Raw genomic sequence first — 17,779 nt, 5'->3', positions numbered from 1 at the left:
TACTAGTACTGTGATAAAATTAATTAAAAAAGAATACTTATTGAGTAATCTTAGATCTAGATATATAGTTTATTTTATATTTATTTTTATTTAAAGACAACCTGCACCCATTTAACCGCCAGATCTGAATGAAGTGGTCCTCTCCTATCCATTAGGACTAAAACAAAGATTTGCAAACACTATCCCACTTTCAGTCAGTATTACAAGGTCATCCATCTGTCATCATCAAGAAGTTCATAGAAGTCTAATTCATAAAGTGCTGGCTGTGAATGTGTTTTGTGTGTGAATGTTGTTCCCATTTGCATCTATATTGTTATTGTTACAGTAGTTACGCTGAGGTGGTCAATTGTAGTGAAACTGAATTTCCATTGGATTGGACCAATAATAATTATCTTATCTTATTTTTTAAAGTTGCCAATTGAATCATTGAATTACAATTTAAAACTGTTGCGTCTGTTCTTAGCAAGTTCTTGTTGTTTTTTTTTTGTTCAGTATGGCTTTTATGCCAGAAGTGGTAATGGATAAATGCACCCTACTTCATATAAATGCTTTTATGGCATGCAAAATATCTGACTACCAGTCCAAATCCTGTCCTTTATGTGTAGCTTAGATGTTGGGTCCAGTGGGACAAAGGCCAGTAACTGTTGCATAAACCAGTAAGCTTTGGGTAGGAGGGGCTCATACAGTTAGCTTTGGCTGGTTACCCACCTTGGAGAAGGAAAACTGAATTCAAACTTATGCTGCCTTGCAGTTATACCCAAACATGGGAAAGGCTTCAGAAGTCAACCCCAAAGAAAAATTACTGATTTGGATACATCAGTTGCATGGAAAAGATGGAACTACTGTGTGGGCGGCAACATTCCAACCAATGACCAGGCATTCATCTCATTTCTATGACATTGACATGATCCATTGTCATCGCTTCATGACTGAAGGAAGCCATAGTTATTGTTCCAATTGAAAAAGATACACAATTTCCAATTAGTATAAATAAAGCAGTCTTTGTCTAAGTCATGTAAAAAAATTTTTTATTTGTAATTTAATTTTTATTCTCATTACATGAACATGTAAAAAAAAATTTGACTTTGTAATTTAATTTTTATTCTCATTACATGAACATGTAAAAAAAAAATAAATGTTTATACAAATCTTCATATTGCAATAAATTAGAATGCATATGTAATATTCTTTTTGTACATATATTTACATTTAATTTTGCAATTTAAAGTATCAGTATTTGCTTTAGCAGAAACAATCAAGTACATTAAGCAAATATATGGTTTATGCTAATATATTTTGGCTCTTATATAACAGATCATAATAAAATAAGGAAAAGATGATTTCTGACTAGAAGAAAATTAAGGACGTTTGATTGTTTGATAATATTGAAATAGTATGCTTAATTGATTTCAATTGTTAAATCAAAAAGAATGAATGGTGTATAATTGATTGTAAAATGTAGACCTTCTGAAAAGATTTCACCGAAAAAAAATTTCTATGCAGATTAGTCCCTCAGAACTATAATTAGGTATCTTTCATTCACATTTTTTTTTTCAAGAAAAGTAGGATAAATTTTTTAAAATTGTGAAAAAATATTTGACACAAAAAATCTCATTTGAAATATGAGATGATTTCTGGAAAGTCTAACATGTAAATGATTGTGATTAGACTGTGATCATTAAGTAGTCAAAATGTAAAAATACACTTGATATAGCTATCTTAGCTGTAGCAGTCTTTTGATTAAAAAAGGTTTCATAGACCAGGTGTCAATTTTAACCAGCTTCGTAGAATATTTCCTTCTTGTATTCTAGCTCTGATAACTGATGGAGTATCCAAAGGGTTCTTGGCTCTCAAGTCTAAATGGTGGGCACCCTTAGGAATCTGTATAGCAATAACTGTGTCAGATATTGACTCCATCACTCCTCCACTAGACCATGGATCATATAAACCATTGCTGCCAAATACAAATAAATGGAAAATGCAAATGCAAAATCTAGGCTGAGTCAAAGACTGAATGGAAGACTGAGAGGACTTAATATAAAGTGTTTAGTTTTGCTACTCAATTCAGAGTATAAATGCTAGTCAATTAAAAGTAAATATTTAGATTATGAGGATGTTTGCAAGTATCCATTTAATTCTAATGTGTGGGGCTGAAAGTCAATTTAGTTATAATGTGTGGGGCTGTAAGTCCATTTAGTTCTAATGTGTGGGGCTCAAAGTCCATTTAATTCTAATGTGTGGGGCTGAAAGTCCCTATAGTTCTAATGTGTGGGGCCGAAAGTCCATTTAATTCAAATGTGTGAGGGAGATCAAACATGTAAAAGTACATTTCTTACTACACATTCTAAAATAAAGTCATTTAAAAACTAAATTTATTTTTCTTTCTAAGTGTCATTAGAGCATGCCATATTATTGGTTGCTTGAATCAGCCAGATAAACTGAACATCATAAAAAGAAATGTTTACATCTAATTAACATGAAATACTAAGTTAAAATTTATGTACAGGATGTAATTATCATCTCTTTTAAAGGAATATTGCTTGTGCTAAACCCTGACTTCTTGAGTTCAAATGTCAAATGAGGCTAAGCATTTCAAAATGAGCTCTTAAGATGTGTTTTACAAGCACATGAAGTAAGCATGGAAACCTCTTCAAAATACTCAGCTACTAATGCTGACAAAAAAATATTGGACCATAGAACAATGACCTATAAAAACATGAAGGTTTAAGATAAAACAATCAATATTACTGCTACTTATACCTCATAATAGTTGGCAAGCTTGCTGTTCATTTAAATTCCTCCCCCCCCCCCCCCCCAAATAAAAAAACCCAAACTTTTAAGGTTTGAAAAAGGATTTTTTAAAAATAAAAAGGATTTTTATAAAAATACTAAACTATCCAATAAAGCTTTTATATAGTGTAAATATTTTTTTTGATGATCATTTATCTGAAACTTAACACACAAAAATTTAAGTTGGGAAAAAAATGTTACTTAAACAATTTTTTAAATTGTTTTTTTTACTTCAAATCTGATGCTCTTAGTCTTACCTAAAAATAATATTCGAAGTCTCCTTCAACTGCTTGGCCCAATATTCCAAAGAAATCCAGTTTTCTCTTGGTCTAACTTTGTAAGTCTCATAACAGTTGTCACTGACTTGTTGGAAGTCCCAGGGATTGTTGTAGGAAATGCCACTTCCATTACTGCACATGGGCATCACCATCTCTGTACAAGACTGACAGAATTTGGTTATCAATAAATCATAATCTACTCAAGGCAAAAGAATTGAGAAAGACGGTTGACAAATCTTGTGTGGTGCCCCAACGGGCCAACAGACTAAGGAATTGGTGAAGGTGAATTTAAGCAGTTAAAGCACTTCTGAACTGAGGGGGTCTCAGCCACGAATCTCTGTGAAGACTAGGATTTTTTTTTTTTTTTTCCGTGACCTTGAAGATGCTCCACACAACTCTAATGGGTACCTGACATTAGTTGGGGATAAGTAAATGCTGTTGGTTGTTGTGCTGGCCAGATGACAACCTCATTAACTGTGGGCCACAGAAACATCATCTGCCCCATAGATCAGAAAGATTAGCAAGGGGTACTTTAAATTCACTAAGTTTCATGAGTTAGTAGTAATTCTCCTTGCCAGTTCCTGGGACACACTTTTGAGAATTAAAAAAAAATCCCTAGCCAAAGACAAGATGCAGAGGACGAAAAAGAAAACTTAAATAGACGCCAGGCAGGCGATGGCTTTGTTTGTGATAGATCTGTTAAAATGTTCAGGTGGAAAATGGATTTGCATGGTCACATGAAATACTACACTCATCCTTAATTTTTTTAATGAAAGATGATTATTATTATTAGTAATTATCAATTCTTCTCTAACAGTGCTGTAGAAACTAGTTTACGGTACATTAAAGACAACTATTCCTAAGAAAATTAATAAAATGTTACTAAAAAGCTTAATGAGTTAGTTTGCTTGTTTTCATTAATAACATTAAAAACAATAACAACAATTGAATTTGTTTGCTGTGTATATATACAAAAGACAATACTTAACATGAAATTTGTATTGCCTGACAGCAATACTTTCTTCTTATGTCTGCGATGTTTCTATGTTCTATAAATCCATTAAAACTATTTAAGCACAACAATCTATTAGATTTCAAACCAATGATACAACTTGATGACAATGTCTCATTTGTATTACTTACTTGATAATTCCATCCCTGGTAACCCAGTGACCCAGCACTGCCATCGTCTGTCCAGTTGACACACTTTGTATTACCAGTGAAGTTAAAGTACATGTTGGTCACTTTAGCCAAAGCTCTGAGCAAATCTTTGCCATCCAAAGGTTCTGAGAGATAGCTACAGGCCACCTAAACATTACACAATGACATACAATCTTTTGATCTTTCCACATACTAAATTGGTGTTAATATTTAGTCTTAGATGGGAAGCGTGGTCGAGAGGCTAAGTAAGCTTGGCTTGGCTACCTATGAAGGGGGCCAGAGGTTCGACACCCGACTCAGGCAGAGTTGTGTTTACTGAGCGCCTAAAGGAAGCACAAAAAACCTCCCAGATACCCCCTCCTCCCCCACTGGTCCTCAAATGAGATTGGATCATAGTGCTCTGAGCATGCTATAAGCATGAAAGTAGCGCTATATAAAAGCTATAAGTATATAAATATATATTATGTGCCCAACATTATTTAAAGCAATCAAAGTATTTGTCTGACGCTTTTTATTCAGCATGTCCGAGTCAAAGTCAGTCATTGATAAGTCTTTTTCCAGGTATTAATGATGATAAGTGGATGTCCTTTTAGCTAGTTAATACAACCATTAATGCTAAAAGCAATTTTGAACATAGTTATCTTTAAATGTTTGTAAAAATGTTTTACAAGTTTCATATGTATCTTCAGCCTTGAAGATAATTTCATGCTAGCCCAAAGCTATCACAGGATGATAGGAGATGGCAGCAAGCAGGGTTTGAACCACAGAAAAACCAACCAGAGTGCATACCACACAACTAGGCAGCCATCATTGTCGATAACAAATTGATATTGAATTAAACAGCAGCTTTGACAGCTACAATCCAAACCTATTCCCTAACTCTTACTTGTATTGAGAATATAAGTGCTGTTACTTAATATGCCCACTTTGTTCTTAATTTGATTAGAACTTAACATGAACTATTATTTGTAAATTTAAAAAAAAATAATATATTTTCCATTTTCTAACTCTGTAAAACTGAACAACTCTTGAGCATCAATGAATTACTTTATAACCTTCAACACAAGTTCCTTCTTCCTAGGACTTTCAAATCAAGACCCAATACAATAAATAAAGAATTACTTTTGTTTTACAAGTGAATACTTTTATAACAAGTTCTAATTAAATTTTTTAAAGAAAATGTTTGTAGATACTTTTTAATTCTAACCAGACACAAACACAAACATCGTGTCATTCCTGCAATTGAAATTCAATAACATTTTCTTTGAATTGATATGACAAATGTAAGTTTGTATTTGAGTTTTTTTTTTAAATCTAAAAAGCTTGGTTTTAATTAATGAATGCTCTTATAACTATACTGTTTTCCACAACAAACAAAAATTTACATAAAAATATTTTTTTTTAAATTGTACGCAGTTGACTTTTTTGTTGTACACATTTCAGATGGTCCTTCAGAGTGGAAGATTATTACATCCTAGCATAAATCTCCCGCAGGATGATGGGGGATGGCAACGGGCAAAGTTAGAACCTGAGACTATTGAGATGGCCATCCAGAGTGCATAACAAATGACCCGACAGAAACCTTGCTATTATCAATATTGTCAAAAGCTGGGAAAAATGAGAATAAAAAACCTGGGGAAAAGAAAGTGATAATCCAATAATGCAAAGTAAAAGAAATGTCAAATACCTTCACAGGCCATCCTGGCAGATCAGCCAGGAAAGATGCTGGGTAAGGATAGTTCACCATAGCCAAATTAACATACATGTCCACTAGGAATGCCATAAAAGGTTGTAGGTCATATTTTGAGGTTAAAGGTGAACAAAGGCCAAAGGTCTCTGTAATAAATTGGTATCCTCCTTCTGTAAACACAAGAAATACATTTATCTTGATTTAATGAAAATACCAAACAGAAAATAATCATTAAAAAATATATAATTAAAAACTTAATGACTAGTTCAAATAGTTCCTTGAAATAGAACTGGTTCTGAAAGGTCTTTAGAAAGGTCTATTGAAAAGTCTAAAGAAAGGTCTATAGAATTATTTATTTCCACATGAAGAATGAATCAAATCTTGAAGAAGAAAATTCTGAAATTAATAGAAAATATGATTTTAAAATACCTACACAGGTATGTGTCACTGTTTTTTTGTAAGAGTATTCCAGTTGTCCATTTCAAAAGGCATGATTAAGTGCTGCCAGATGTCCTTCAACATTCCAGTATAAGAGATTGTTAAATCTGATACTTTAAGCATAACTGATGTTGTTACTCTTTGAGAATCAGACACCACTATCTCACTAATATCCATATTGGTATGATTCAATTTACCTATCCCATAGTCTGTTGGTCAGTTGGGCACCACACAAGTTTTGTCAACCCTCTTTCTTTATTTCTACTCTGTCTTTTGCCTTGGATAGAACCTTTTTATTTTATGGCAGGCCGATCCTGGTCATCCATTTTTTTATGTTGTCTTCCCATCACTTTCTCTGTTTGCCTCTTCTTCTTTTTCCTGGTACTGTTCCCTGAAGGAAGGCCTTTGCAAGCCCTGAAGACCTTGTAATTTGGCTATAGAGTTTTAGTTTCCATTTTTTTACATTAGTAGGTCAATGTGGGGTACGATCGCTCTGGTTACCCTGTCTCTAATCTCTTTGTTTGTAACGCGGTCTTTAAATGTGATGCCTAGGATCCTTCTATAGCATCTCAATTCCATTGCTAGGATTCTCCTTGGTATGGCATTAAATTTTAAATATATATAAATTTACTTTAATATAGCTCCATTAATTAAAGAAAAGGAAAGAAATTAGGTCTTTTAAGCTTAAAGCTGTCTGGAAGGAACTAGCTAGATTTTATACATTTTTTCTTAATAGTTTTTTTTTAAAAGGATGATTTTGTTTTCATTATATAAGATTGTTTCAAAAATATATTGATAAAACAAATAAACAAACAGAGTTTTAGCAATTAAATAGTCCACTGCATTCAGTAACACCTTGTCATACTTCGGTTAGTATTTCATTTTTAGTTGCCTTTTTTTTATTTGATTCATTATTCACATAGACACTCCAGAAATATTGCATTCAACTTATTTGATTTTGGATAACTGTTTTCTAAAAAGAAAGAATTATTCTAATAATATTCATTTTATTTTATACTGGCAAAATCCTGTCAGGGCCATCATTGGACATTGCTACTAGACGCATTGCTGTCAGTACCATTGCTAAAGATGAAAAATTTGACTTTGAGAATCCTTGCCAAATTGATGCATGAAAGCTTTCATTAGCATTATGGGTGATAATTTTTAGCACAATATGCATCTTACTAGCAAATGAGGAAAATAAGTCTCTTAAGTATAGGATAAATAAGTTCACATATATCAATAAACTAAAAATTTAAATTTATGCAAGAAAAACATGGTATCAAAAAAAAAAAAAATCAGAGTTTATAAACCACATCTAAAAACAAATTTGATAAATTTAAGAGATTAGTCCATAATGTTAGAACATATTTCCATATGTACTTATTAGACTGCAATATTTCCATATGTACTTAGTAGAGTGCAATATAAGTTATAAGCTTGAAGCAATACATTTGATAACAATAGTAACATAAATGGGTTGCTTAAATCAGCCAGAAAAACTAATGACTTAGCAGAGTTTAAGCTCTCTAACATGTATGGCTTTAACACACATATACATGTAGGATGTAATTATCTTTTGTTAAGAAGAAATGTCTAACTGATAAGACTCAGAAAGACACAAAGATAAAGGCACATTCCTCATTCCATATGCTAAGACAAATTTGTACAAAAGCTCCTTCTGCCCTAGTGCTATTAGAGCATGGAATGGGTTGCCTGAGCCAGCTGAAAAAAACAATGAATAGGCAGAATTTCAGTCATTGGTTAACATGCATGACTAGATTGACCTCAGTACACACATAGGATGTAATCATCTTCTTTTTTGAAGTAACATCTGTATTTTATACGATTAGATAAGAAACTGAAAGATATATAAAGGTAACCTTAAAAAACAAGTTAAAAACAAAATGAACTTAAAGAAAAAATAAATAAAAATAGGAACTAGTTTCTTAACGCCTCAATTCATGAATGGTGTTTACCTGATTGAGATGTTGATTCTATAACATAGTAAGACTTGTGAATATTATCAACACAGGTAGGGGAAGCATCCAGCCAAGTGGCACTAGTCGTATCATCAAAAGCATTGCAGGGGGTGAGACCAGTAAATTGCCAGATTGGAGCTGAAGCAGCAAGAGATCTGAAGGGAAGGAACAGGGGGGTGAATGTTAACCTTAAAGATGAATTGAAGCTGTTTGAAAAATTGTACCCAGAAATCTTTTACTACAAAGACTTCTTTTCCGTGCTAACACATATTATTTTAACAACTGTAATCAAATTATCCATAGAAACAAATACATCCTACAAATATCTCAGTGACTTAAAATAATTCTTATTAATTATTGGATTTCTATGAAACGTAAAGAGAAAAGTTGTTTTCTACTTCAAGAAGTACAACCGATTTTTTTTTACAGCCAAGTTAAAACTACAGATCATGCAGGATAAATGTAAAAGGTGATACAAGTATTTAATATAAACAGGGGATACATATCTTTATATTCTTTAGTAAGATTATGAATGATTGCCAGGTACTGTATTCTTGTTAGAGTTATTGGAATTTAATTGACTAATTATTCTTGACTTGCTAATTTAAGGAGTATTTAATGTTTTATAATTGATAATAATTAATTGTTTTACCAATATGTAATGTTTGTGTGAATCTAAAGTCTTAATAAATAAAAAAAACTAATGTCTGATACATAGTAGGTCATAATATTTTTGACAATATTTTATTTAAGTATAAAAAATTAGATTATTTAGCATAAAACAATGGGAAAAAATCAAGGGTCACCAAAAAAATTGTAAAGGATGATTGAAGATTAAAAGATCTCACCCTATGACTACGTTGGGATATTTAATTCTCAACCACGCAGCCAGCATACCACCATATGAGCCACCAAATGCTATGACTGGACTGTTTTGTGCACCTGGCAAAGTAGCTTTAAGGTATCTAATGAGCTCAGCGAAATCTGCCAATGCTTGCTCGGATGACAAGTAATTCAGGAAAGTGGCATTCTGGGAAAATAGAACAAAGTTGGAAAAGCATGAAAAAGTAATCGCAAGGATAAAACAAAAAGAGGAACAAATAAAAAAAGTATTTTAGTGTGGATTAACTAGCATTGATTACCTTATAAGTATCTGAACCAAATGGTAAAGATTCTCCATAATAACGATGTTCAGCAAAAACTAATAAAGCTTTAAAATCTGGAGCAATATCCCACATATAACCCTGAAAGACAAACACATTACAGATTCATGAATATCTATTACTTTACTCATAAATAAGAAATATATGTATGATTATTTGTAACTCTTGGTTAAATAAAAATGTACCTACAGTTTAAAACATAGCACATTAAAATTAAAAGTTCACTTTTGTTCATTTTTTTTATTATTTAGAAACATAAACTTGCAGGTATTGAGTTTTATTTATATATACGTCTGTATTTATTTGTATACACAATTTTTTACCTAAATGAATTATAATTGGACAGGTACTAAAAAATTAACTTTCTTCTTCTTCTTCATTCTCATTTTGCATGTCGGAGGGTTTAGATCAGTAATCCTATATCTGAGATGAACTGCGCAGTGGTTTCCAGATCAGGCAGCTCTCCGTATAGTTTTGGTTCTATAGGAAGGTTTTGGGGCCAGAATCTTAACTTTCATTTGTAAAAACAAGAAATGCAGAATTTTTTCACATGTAGTTTACATGTAGTTTTACATTGGTTCGCTACTGTTGTCTATGAAAGATCTGACTATAAACCAGATTTTTTAGCTCGTATAGCTGTCACAGCAGGCGTGGTGGCTGAGCGGTAAAGCACTTGGCTTCCGAACTAAGTTCCGGGGTTTGAATCCTGGTGAAGACTGGGATTTTTTAATTTCGGGATCTCTGAGTCCACCCAGCTCTAATGACATTAGTTGGGGAAAAGTAAAGGCGGTTGGTCATCTCTCCTATAGACCACAAGGTCTGAAAGGGGAACTTTTTTTCTTTGCAACTATCACAGATAAACATGCCACAGCAAAAAGGTCCCAACTATGATAGGCTGGACATGTAGACATGAAGTCCATAGGCCTGAAAATTGCCTCTCCAAACAAATTTCTCATGGGAAGTTGTGTGCTGGAAAGAGCTCTCAGTGGATATTTTATAAAATGAGAAAAGATTGGACAACAGCAAAGAATGCAGATCACAAAAAAAAAAAAAAAAAGAAGATGGGAAACAAAGCAGGCAACTCTGCAATAGACCCAACCTTCCCATGCCTTGTGTGCAGCAAAAATAAGAGTTTATAGCCCTTTTCTAGTTCATAGGAAAAAAGATTCAACCATGATGGAGGAGCTTTAATTATACATATATACACACATAAAGCGAGAAGCATTGTTGAACTGAACTATGACAGTACATTACTATGATAGGTGTTGGTCAAGACATCTCTTGTGATCTAAACCTTCTGTATCAATTCAGCACTTTTATCTAATCTCGTTGTTATTCTCAGAGAAGAATTATTACTAATAACTTTTACACCATTGTTTCTATAGAAAACCTCAAACTTTTACAGTAGCCAACTCTTCTTTGTAAAGTTAAAGATTAAACTGAAATAGATTTAGTTCTTTCAAAAGCATTGTGTATAACAGTACTTAAAAAAAGGCATTATTTCTTGTAGAATGTCACAAATACCCAGAGAATGACCACAAAGACTTTGTTTCTTCCACATGATTGTATTCAATTTGAAAACTACACACAGCAATGCATGTATTTTGGAAGGTTTGTATTCATTCTTTGTTTTGCTATGCTTTGAATTTGGTATGAGTTCATTTATGGCTTAAAGTACTAGTTTCATTCCTATTTTGCCTTGATAAATTAAGTAAAAGTAAAGTACCCCCTTTTAGAACTTGCAATCTATGGGGCAGATGATGTAAAAATCATCTGTATCTAGGATTGGTGTTGTGTCTGTTCTATTTATGTGTATGTTTCTGTTGTGTTGTCTGTATATGAGAAAAGAGTCCTTGTAATCACAACAAATTTCTATAAGGATCAATAAAGCAGTCTTAGTCTTAGACTTAATGAGGCTGTCATGTAACCAGCACATTGACCAACTGCTTTTTCCTTTCCAAACTAATGGGGCATCCTAAAATTCCCAAAATAAAAAATTCTGTCTTCACTGGGATTTGATACTGAGACCTGGTACAGAAGCCAAGTGCTTCACTACTCAGCCACCATGTCCCCTTGATAAATATAATATAACCTAAATAAAAGAATATGTTTGAAAATAAAATTAGCATATATTTCTAATTTTCTTTTTTAAATTTTGATTCTTGTCTAATTAAATAGTTAGAATATAGATTACATCACATCTTAGATCTAATTGTATATAGTTGCCATTCAATTAAAACCCAGGCGCTAGGTCTAATATATAAATGTTTGTACGACTGAATTTTTCTTTAACCTTTAAAGTGCTGAGCTGTTTTACAATGAGTGCATAAACAATGGAAGCTAAACTACCACACGCACCTTAAGGGTTAAATATTCTGTACATTATTTCTAATGTAGATTCTAATTTTAACTAATGACATTCTAATTTTATTCATTTTTGAATTACTTTTATTTAGCACTACTCTCACGCTATGAGTATGCTCCCTGCGCTCTGGTCCAATCTCTTTTGTGGACCCGTAGGGATGGGGTAACTGGGAGAATGTTTCTGTGCTGAATTGAGGTTCTTAGAAAAATTTAGGCTCTAAGCAAACACAACTCAGCTTGAGTTGGGATTCAAACTCGAGCCCCCTTGATAGGCAGCCAAATGGTTTTTGTCAATCCACCACACATCCCCATAATGTCCATAAAGATATCCCTAACAGTGTGTCAAAACTAATACAGCTTCTGATAATTCAAACAGTGTCCATAGAAATATCCCTCACAGTGTGTCAAAACTAATCCAGCTTCTGATAATTCCAACACAGTGAAGCAGTCCGTTGAAGCCTAGTATGATAAAAGACTAAAAAAATAGAATTCGCCTTATGATTTTCATGCTTGATTTGTATACTGTTTCACTAATCAGATATTTCCTCTTAATATCAAATCAAATTTGTATAATCAATTTAAAAAGAAGATGAAATAAAGAAGAAATAAAGAGTTGTAAAGAAACATATTCAACTAACTGTGTTGTTGCAGAACCAATCAATGTCTCCTTCATTGCCAGTGTAGAAAAATATAGGACCTCCATTTCTACTCCAGAACTGATCAGCTAATAAATATCTCTGCTTAAAAGTCTGGTTGTTTGCAAAGCCAAAATGATCCACCTAAAATACAAACATAAAAAACGGTAATTATTGTCATTGCATAACTGTTAAAAAAAAAAAGAGACAATGTCTGTTTTTATGTTTAACATATTTTGGATGTTCTTTCATAATTGAAGATTATTACATCCTAACTCAAACCTTCTGCAGGAAGGCAGGATATAAAACCTGGGATCATCGAGACTGCAGTGGCGTAGCTAGGTTGGGGGGGGGATTTGAAAATCCCTCCGGGCCCCCACTTGAGTGTTTTTATACATTAAAAATTCAATATTACGCAAAATGCAGTGGCCCCCAAAGAGATCAAGGCCCCTCGGCCCCTAAACAATGAAAAATTCCTAGCTACGCCCCTGCGAGACCATAGTCCAAACCTGACTAGAGAGCTATTTTTTTAAATAAAATTACACTACTAAGTTTCACTCAGGCAACCAGAAGATAACGAACTGAAGCATCATCTGCTCCTTGTTTGATGTGTACATCCTGAAGAGAGCAGCAGAACCTCTTCACAATACAGATGTGGGCTATATGATTTTCTGTTGACAGACCTGGTAATACTCAAGTTACCTTGTGTATCTGTTTATGCGGGAGGACATTTCCTACAATTATTAAGTGGCCTCTGTTGTCATTGAGGACCCTAGCAACCTTATGGAGCAGATATCTGTAAAACCACCACAGAGTGACCACCAGGACGAAAATCCACCACCAGGTATTTATCAATAACTGCCTCAGGAAGATTCTTATGATTTGCTGGTTAGAGGAGAAGATCTCAAATGAGGAACTGTGGTAAAGAACAAAGCAGCAGCCCACTGAAGTCAGTATCTTTCAGAGATGCTAGAGATGGATAGGCCACACCCTTCACAAGCCTGTATCCAACATTATAAGACAAGCCCTCACATCTAAGCCCCAAGGAAAGAGGAAGAGGAGACGGCACAGAAATACCAGACACCATGATTTGGAAGCCGATGCCAAGCAGATGGGAAAGATGTAGAGATGGAGAAACTCGCTCATAACCAAGATACCTTGAGGAAGCTTATTGGTGGCCTATGACCCAGACGGCACCACAGGCAGAGATAAGATGACGCACTACTACATTTTATGTACAAGTCTGTACTTGGTTCCAGAATAAGAAACCACAGGGAGAGATGAGTTGACACTACTAAATTTTATGTACAAATGTGAGCTTGGTTCATGTACTCTCTCCATAAATAATATTAATAATAATAATCTTTATTGTCCATAAGGATTAATTTGTCTTACAATTTGTGTATTACACCAAAACAAAACATTATAATAATAAAAAAAAAAAATGTACATTCACACCAGACTCACTCATAATGTACATGTGAAAAGTTTATATCACATTGTTTCTATTTAATGATTTCATTGCCAGGGGAACAAAAGAGTTTTTGTGTCTGTTTGTCTTTGCTATCAGTGTCTTGTAGTATCAATTTTGTGATGGTAAAATCACAAAATCCTGACCCAAAGGGTGATTTTTTATTTCTAGAATCTTTTTAGCTTTTTTTATGGATGTTTGTCTTAAAACAGCTGCCCTAATCTACTACTGAATAAAAAAAAAGGGAAGTTGGTGACTGAAATATTTAATGTCTTTACATTTACAGAATTAAAGAAAAAACCTTACGTTGAGATTACCTGCTGGTTAAAATACAGTGTTCTGTATTTATAGTCATTTGGTATTCTTGAGGTCAGTTTTTTATTTCTTAAAATAGACATTGGTTTACCAAAGCGTAGAGACTCTGACAAAATTAAAACACTGAAGATGTTAAGTATCACGATGATGAAAGTGGAATGAGACATTTTTCTGAGGAAGACAAATAATTAATGAAAGAGAAGCAAAAGAAATCTTAAAAAAAAAATCTAGGAAGAGTTAATAGACTAGCTGTACTAATGAATGCTTTAAAGACAATGAATGCTTTAAAGACAATGAATGCTTTAAAGACAATGAATGCTTTAAAGACAATGAATGCTTTAAAGACAATGAATGCTTTAAAGACAATGAATGCTTTAAAGACTTTAGACAAATGCTGCAACTCAGAAAAACAGAAGAAACAACAAATAATAATAATATCGCTAAATTGATAGAAGCTAGATGTAACATATGCATAGAAAGTCCTACCAATAATTTAATTAAACATAAGAATAAAAGTATAATATAACAATACAATAATTCCGTCAAATTTAAGCACTAACACTTTTTTGGAGTGTAACTTTCTTTTCTTCCATTTTTTATTAATGTATATTTCTTCAAAGATCTATATCTTTAATATAATTTTCCTCTATAAAAAGATCAGAGTGAATTTGAGGAATTATCCTTAGATCACTGTGTGATTATCAAATGTGTTTTTATATCTGTATGAAAGCAGGAGTGTGTGAAGAAAATTACTATTTAAAATGGAAAAGACTGAGTTAATGTCTTATCTTATCTTATATAATACAGACGTTACTTCAAAAAAGAAGATGATTACGTCCTACGCGTCATGCATTTAGTCATGCATATTAACCAATGACTTAAATTCTGCCAAGTCACTGGTTTTCCTGGCTAGCTCAGGCAACCCATTCCATGCTCTAATAGCACTAGGGAAGAAGGAGTATTTGTACAAATTTGTCCTAGCATATGGGACGAGGAATGTGCCTTTATCTTTGTGTCTTTCAGAGTATTTTATTAAATTTTGTTTTTGTATTTGAAGATTATGGTTCAGTGTTTTATGTATGATTGCTACTTTACTTTTGAGCCTTCTGTCCTGAAGGCTTTCTAAATTTAGTGATTTTACTAAAGGTGTTACTCTAGTCAAATGTGAATATTCGTTTGTTATGAATCGCACTGCTCTATTTTGTGTCTGTTCTAGTTCTAGTTAATGTCAATAACTCCTTCTTCCCTATAGTGCTATTAGAGCATGGGATGGGTTGTCTGAGCTAGCCAGGAAAACCAGTGACTTGGCAGAATTTAAGTCATTGGTTAATATGCATGACTAAATGCATGACGCGTAGGATGTAATCAACTTCTTTTTTGAAGTAACGTCTGTATTATATAAGATAAGAATGTGTACAATAAATTTTAGAACGACTAGATTTACATCAACAAGTAGGCCCCTATTCTAAATAAGAAATTAAAGTCCTAAAAATTGTCTAAAAAAGGGCCTATTAAAAGTGTGAGTGTGTGTGCATGTTTTATTTTTGGGGTGTATAATATATGTGCGATTTGTGAAGATGGGTTTTTCTAAATAAGGTGCCTCTAGATCTAGGGGTGCCTCTAGATCTAGGACTGACATAAAATAAAAATGTAAAGAGTGCACTAAATTGTGAATAGAGGTATTATCGTAATACTGGCTGTTCCACTGAATATACAAGAGCCAAAAAGTGACCATAGCTGGGGGATGGGTGTTTCATTAAAAATAGTGTGTATGACTATTTGGAGACATATATAGGCCTATATATAATACAAACGTTACTTCAAAAAAAGAAGATGAAAATTTGTTTTAGTTTTTTTGTTACTCTTAATAACTGATATTTAAAAATGTTCAAGGCAATATTCACAAATACCAACTATTTCAACAGTAGTGTAGCACTGGTTTCAGGTATAATAAATAAGAGAATGAAGATAATAAATTGATATACCGGTACTGTTTGTTTGTTTTACATGTTTCGGATGTTCCTTCAGAGTTGAAGATAATTACTTCCTAGTCCAAACCTCCCGCAGGACGACGGGGGATGGAAGCGGGCAGGGTTTGAACCCGGGACTATCGATAAGTCCGAACGACAGTCCAGTGCGCAAACCGCACGACCAGGCAGCCATAGTACTATAGTACTATACTATGTGTATGACTATTATTATACACACAATACTAGATCTATCTATTATTAAAATAGATCTAGATCTTGCAGACTACTCTAAAGATCAGTATACGCGTGTTTCTCAAACTTTTTCTTTGATGGTAATAATTAATGGAACACTTCACACATTCCGAGTATTTATCGGAACACTTTGCTTATTATTTAGAGAAATTAATTCACGTACGTGCGTGGCGTGTTGGCCTACTGTCTAATTAGTGCAGTAGTTCGTGAAACAGTGTCAAACACCTGTCCTAGCCTTCCTAGCCGCTAGCTATTTAGTAATTTAGGCCTTTCTAAGCTGAAGGCTCCGCGATACACAGCTGACTGATCATGTAGGTTATTGTAGGTCTAGAATCTGGTTGCTAATGTTTATCTAACATAGTTAACAGAATAATCATAGGACATGTATAGTGACTATAAGCGACTAGATAATCTATATGATTCTTGCTAGAAGGCATACGTACTTACAAATGAGATTTATAAAATAAAAGCAATTGATCACATGATCTTAGAAATATCATGTGACTAAATGTAGCGTCGGCTAGTAACTTACAAAGGTTACGGTCGGGAAAAAAAGGCGGGGCGGGTGGGAGGTCTACTTGTTAAACATTTAGAGGGTTATCAATAAAGTGTATATTTATATTTTCAAGTTACTTTATCTTTTGAAGCATATTAATAATTTAAAAGGCCTAGATCTACTTAGTCGGTGGTGGGTAAAAAACCCCACTAACTAAATACAATCGAATGTAGTCTAGATTCTAGACTATGTCTATATCGGATCAAGTTACATATATTTTACGAGGACTGCTTCACTGTACGTCATACTTATGGCACACAATGCTTTATATTATAAAATAATAGACTTCAAATTGTATTAAAATGTCATTTAGGAATAATTAATTAAAGTTACAGAAATTTCCTGCTTTTAGCCCCTATGAATTCCTTTATTCTAGTATCAAAAATGTATCTTAGAAGCTTTGATAGACAAAACTGCCTCGATTCTGCTCAACTGGCTCAACCAATTTAAGTTTACCAATAAAGGTTTTATATTACGTTTTGTATTTTCCTGTGAATAATTTTCAGAAATTGTTGGAACTTGAAAATACCCGGTAGCCAATACATCTTCTGAATAAAACACACACGTTTCTGTTGCCACAATATATATCTATATCTACGTCTACTAATACCAGGAGGTTTAAGAATTACGACGATTAGATGTTTAAAAAAAAGAAAAAGATTTAACTGTAAAATGTATTTCCTTTTTATGTCTAACAAAACTGATCAATCACCA

The 17,779-nt window shown here is 33.3% G+C and overlaps 1 protein-coding gene across 5 annotated transcripts; it reads right to left on the bottom strand.

The window, feature by feature from the left end:
- Positions 1-467: 467 nt before the first annotated feature.
- On the bottom strand, positions 468-17,050 carry LOC106063884 (lysosomal Pro-X carboxypeptidase-like). 5 transcript variants are annotated; one of them, XM_056038789.1, is made up of 10 exons: positions 16,957-17,050; positions 14,290-14,458; positions 12,505-12,645; positions 9,482-9,583; positions 9,188-9,369; positions 8,337-8,494; positions 5,917-6,089; positions 4,212-4,376; positions 3,048-3,232; positions 468-1,954 (listed from the first exon to the last, which is right to left on the bottom strand). In XM_056038789.1, the coding sequence occupies exons 1-10, from the start codon at positions 17,007-17,009 to the stop codon at positions 1,753-1,755; spliced, it is 1,530 nt and encodes a 509-aa protein (XP_055894764.1). In that variant the 5' UTR covers positions 17,010-17,050; the 3' UTR covers positions 468-1,752. The 5 variants fall into 5 exon arrangements, with proteins under 5 accessions (XP_055894764.1, XP_055894768.1, XP_055894765.1 ...); XM_056038793.1 differs by having other exon boundaries at positions 16,953-16,971; XM_056038790.1 differs by lacking the exon at positions 16,957-17,050 and adding an exon at positions 16,673-16,946.
- Between the last annotated feature and the right edge of the window lie 729 nt (positions 17,051-17,779).

The sequence above is a fragment of the Biomphalaria glabrata genome, chromosome 8, assembly GCF_947242115.1.
Source record: "Biomphalaria glabrata chromosome 8, xgBioGlab47.1, whole genome shotgun sequence".
NCBI classification, from domain to species: Eukaryota; Metazoa; Mollusca; class Gastropoda; family Planorbidae; genus Biomphalaria; species Biomphalaria glabrata.
Note: the sequence above shows the minus strand (reverse complement) of the source record. Positions and strands in the feature narration are given on the sequence as shown.

What these genes read in the sequence shown, in the direction of transcription:
- LOC106063884 (XM_056038789.1), bottom strand. Translation starts at nt 17,009, where the DNA reads ATGATATTTCTAAGATCATGTGATCAATTGCTTTTATTTTATAAATCT. An exon ending in TGCCAGGATGGCCTGTGAAG is followed by an intron (nt 4,377 to 5,916) that starts GTATTTGACATT and finishes TGTAATGTTTAG; the next exon opens with GTGGCCTGTAGCTATCTCTC. An exon ending in ACTTCGAATATTATTTTTAG is followed by an intron (nt 1,955 to 3,047) that starts GTAAGACTAAGA and finishes TGTATTTGGCAG; the next exon opens with CAATGGTTTATATGATCCAT.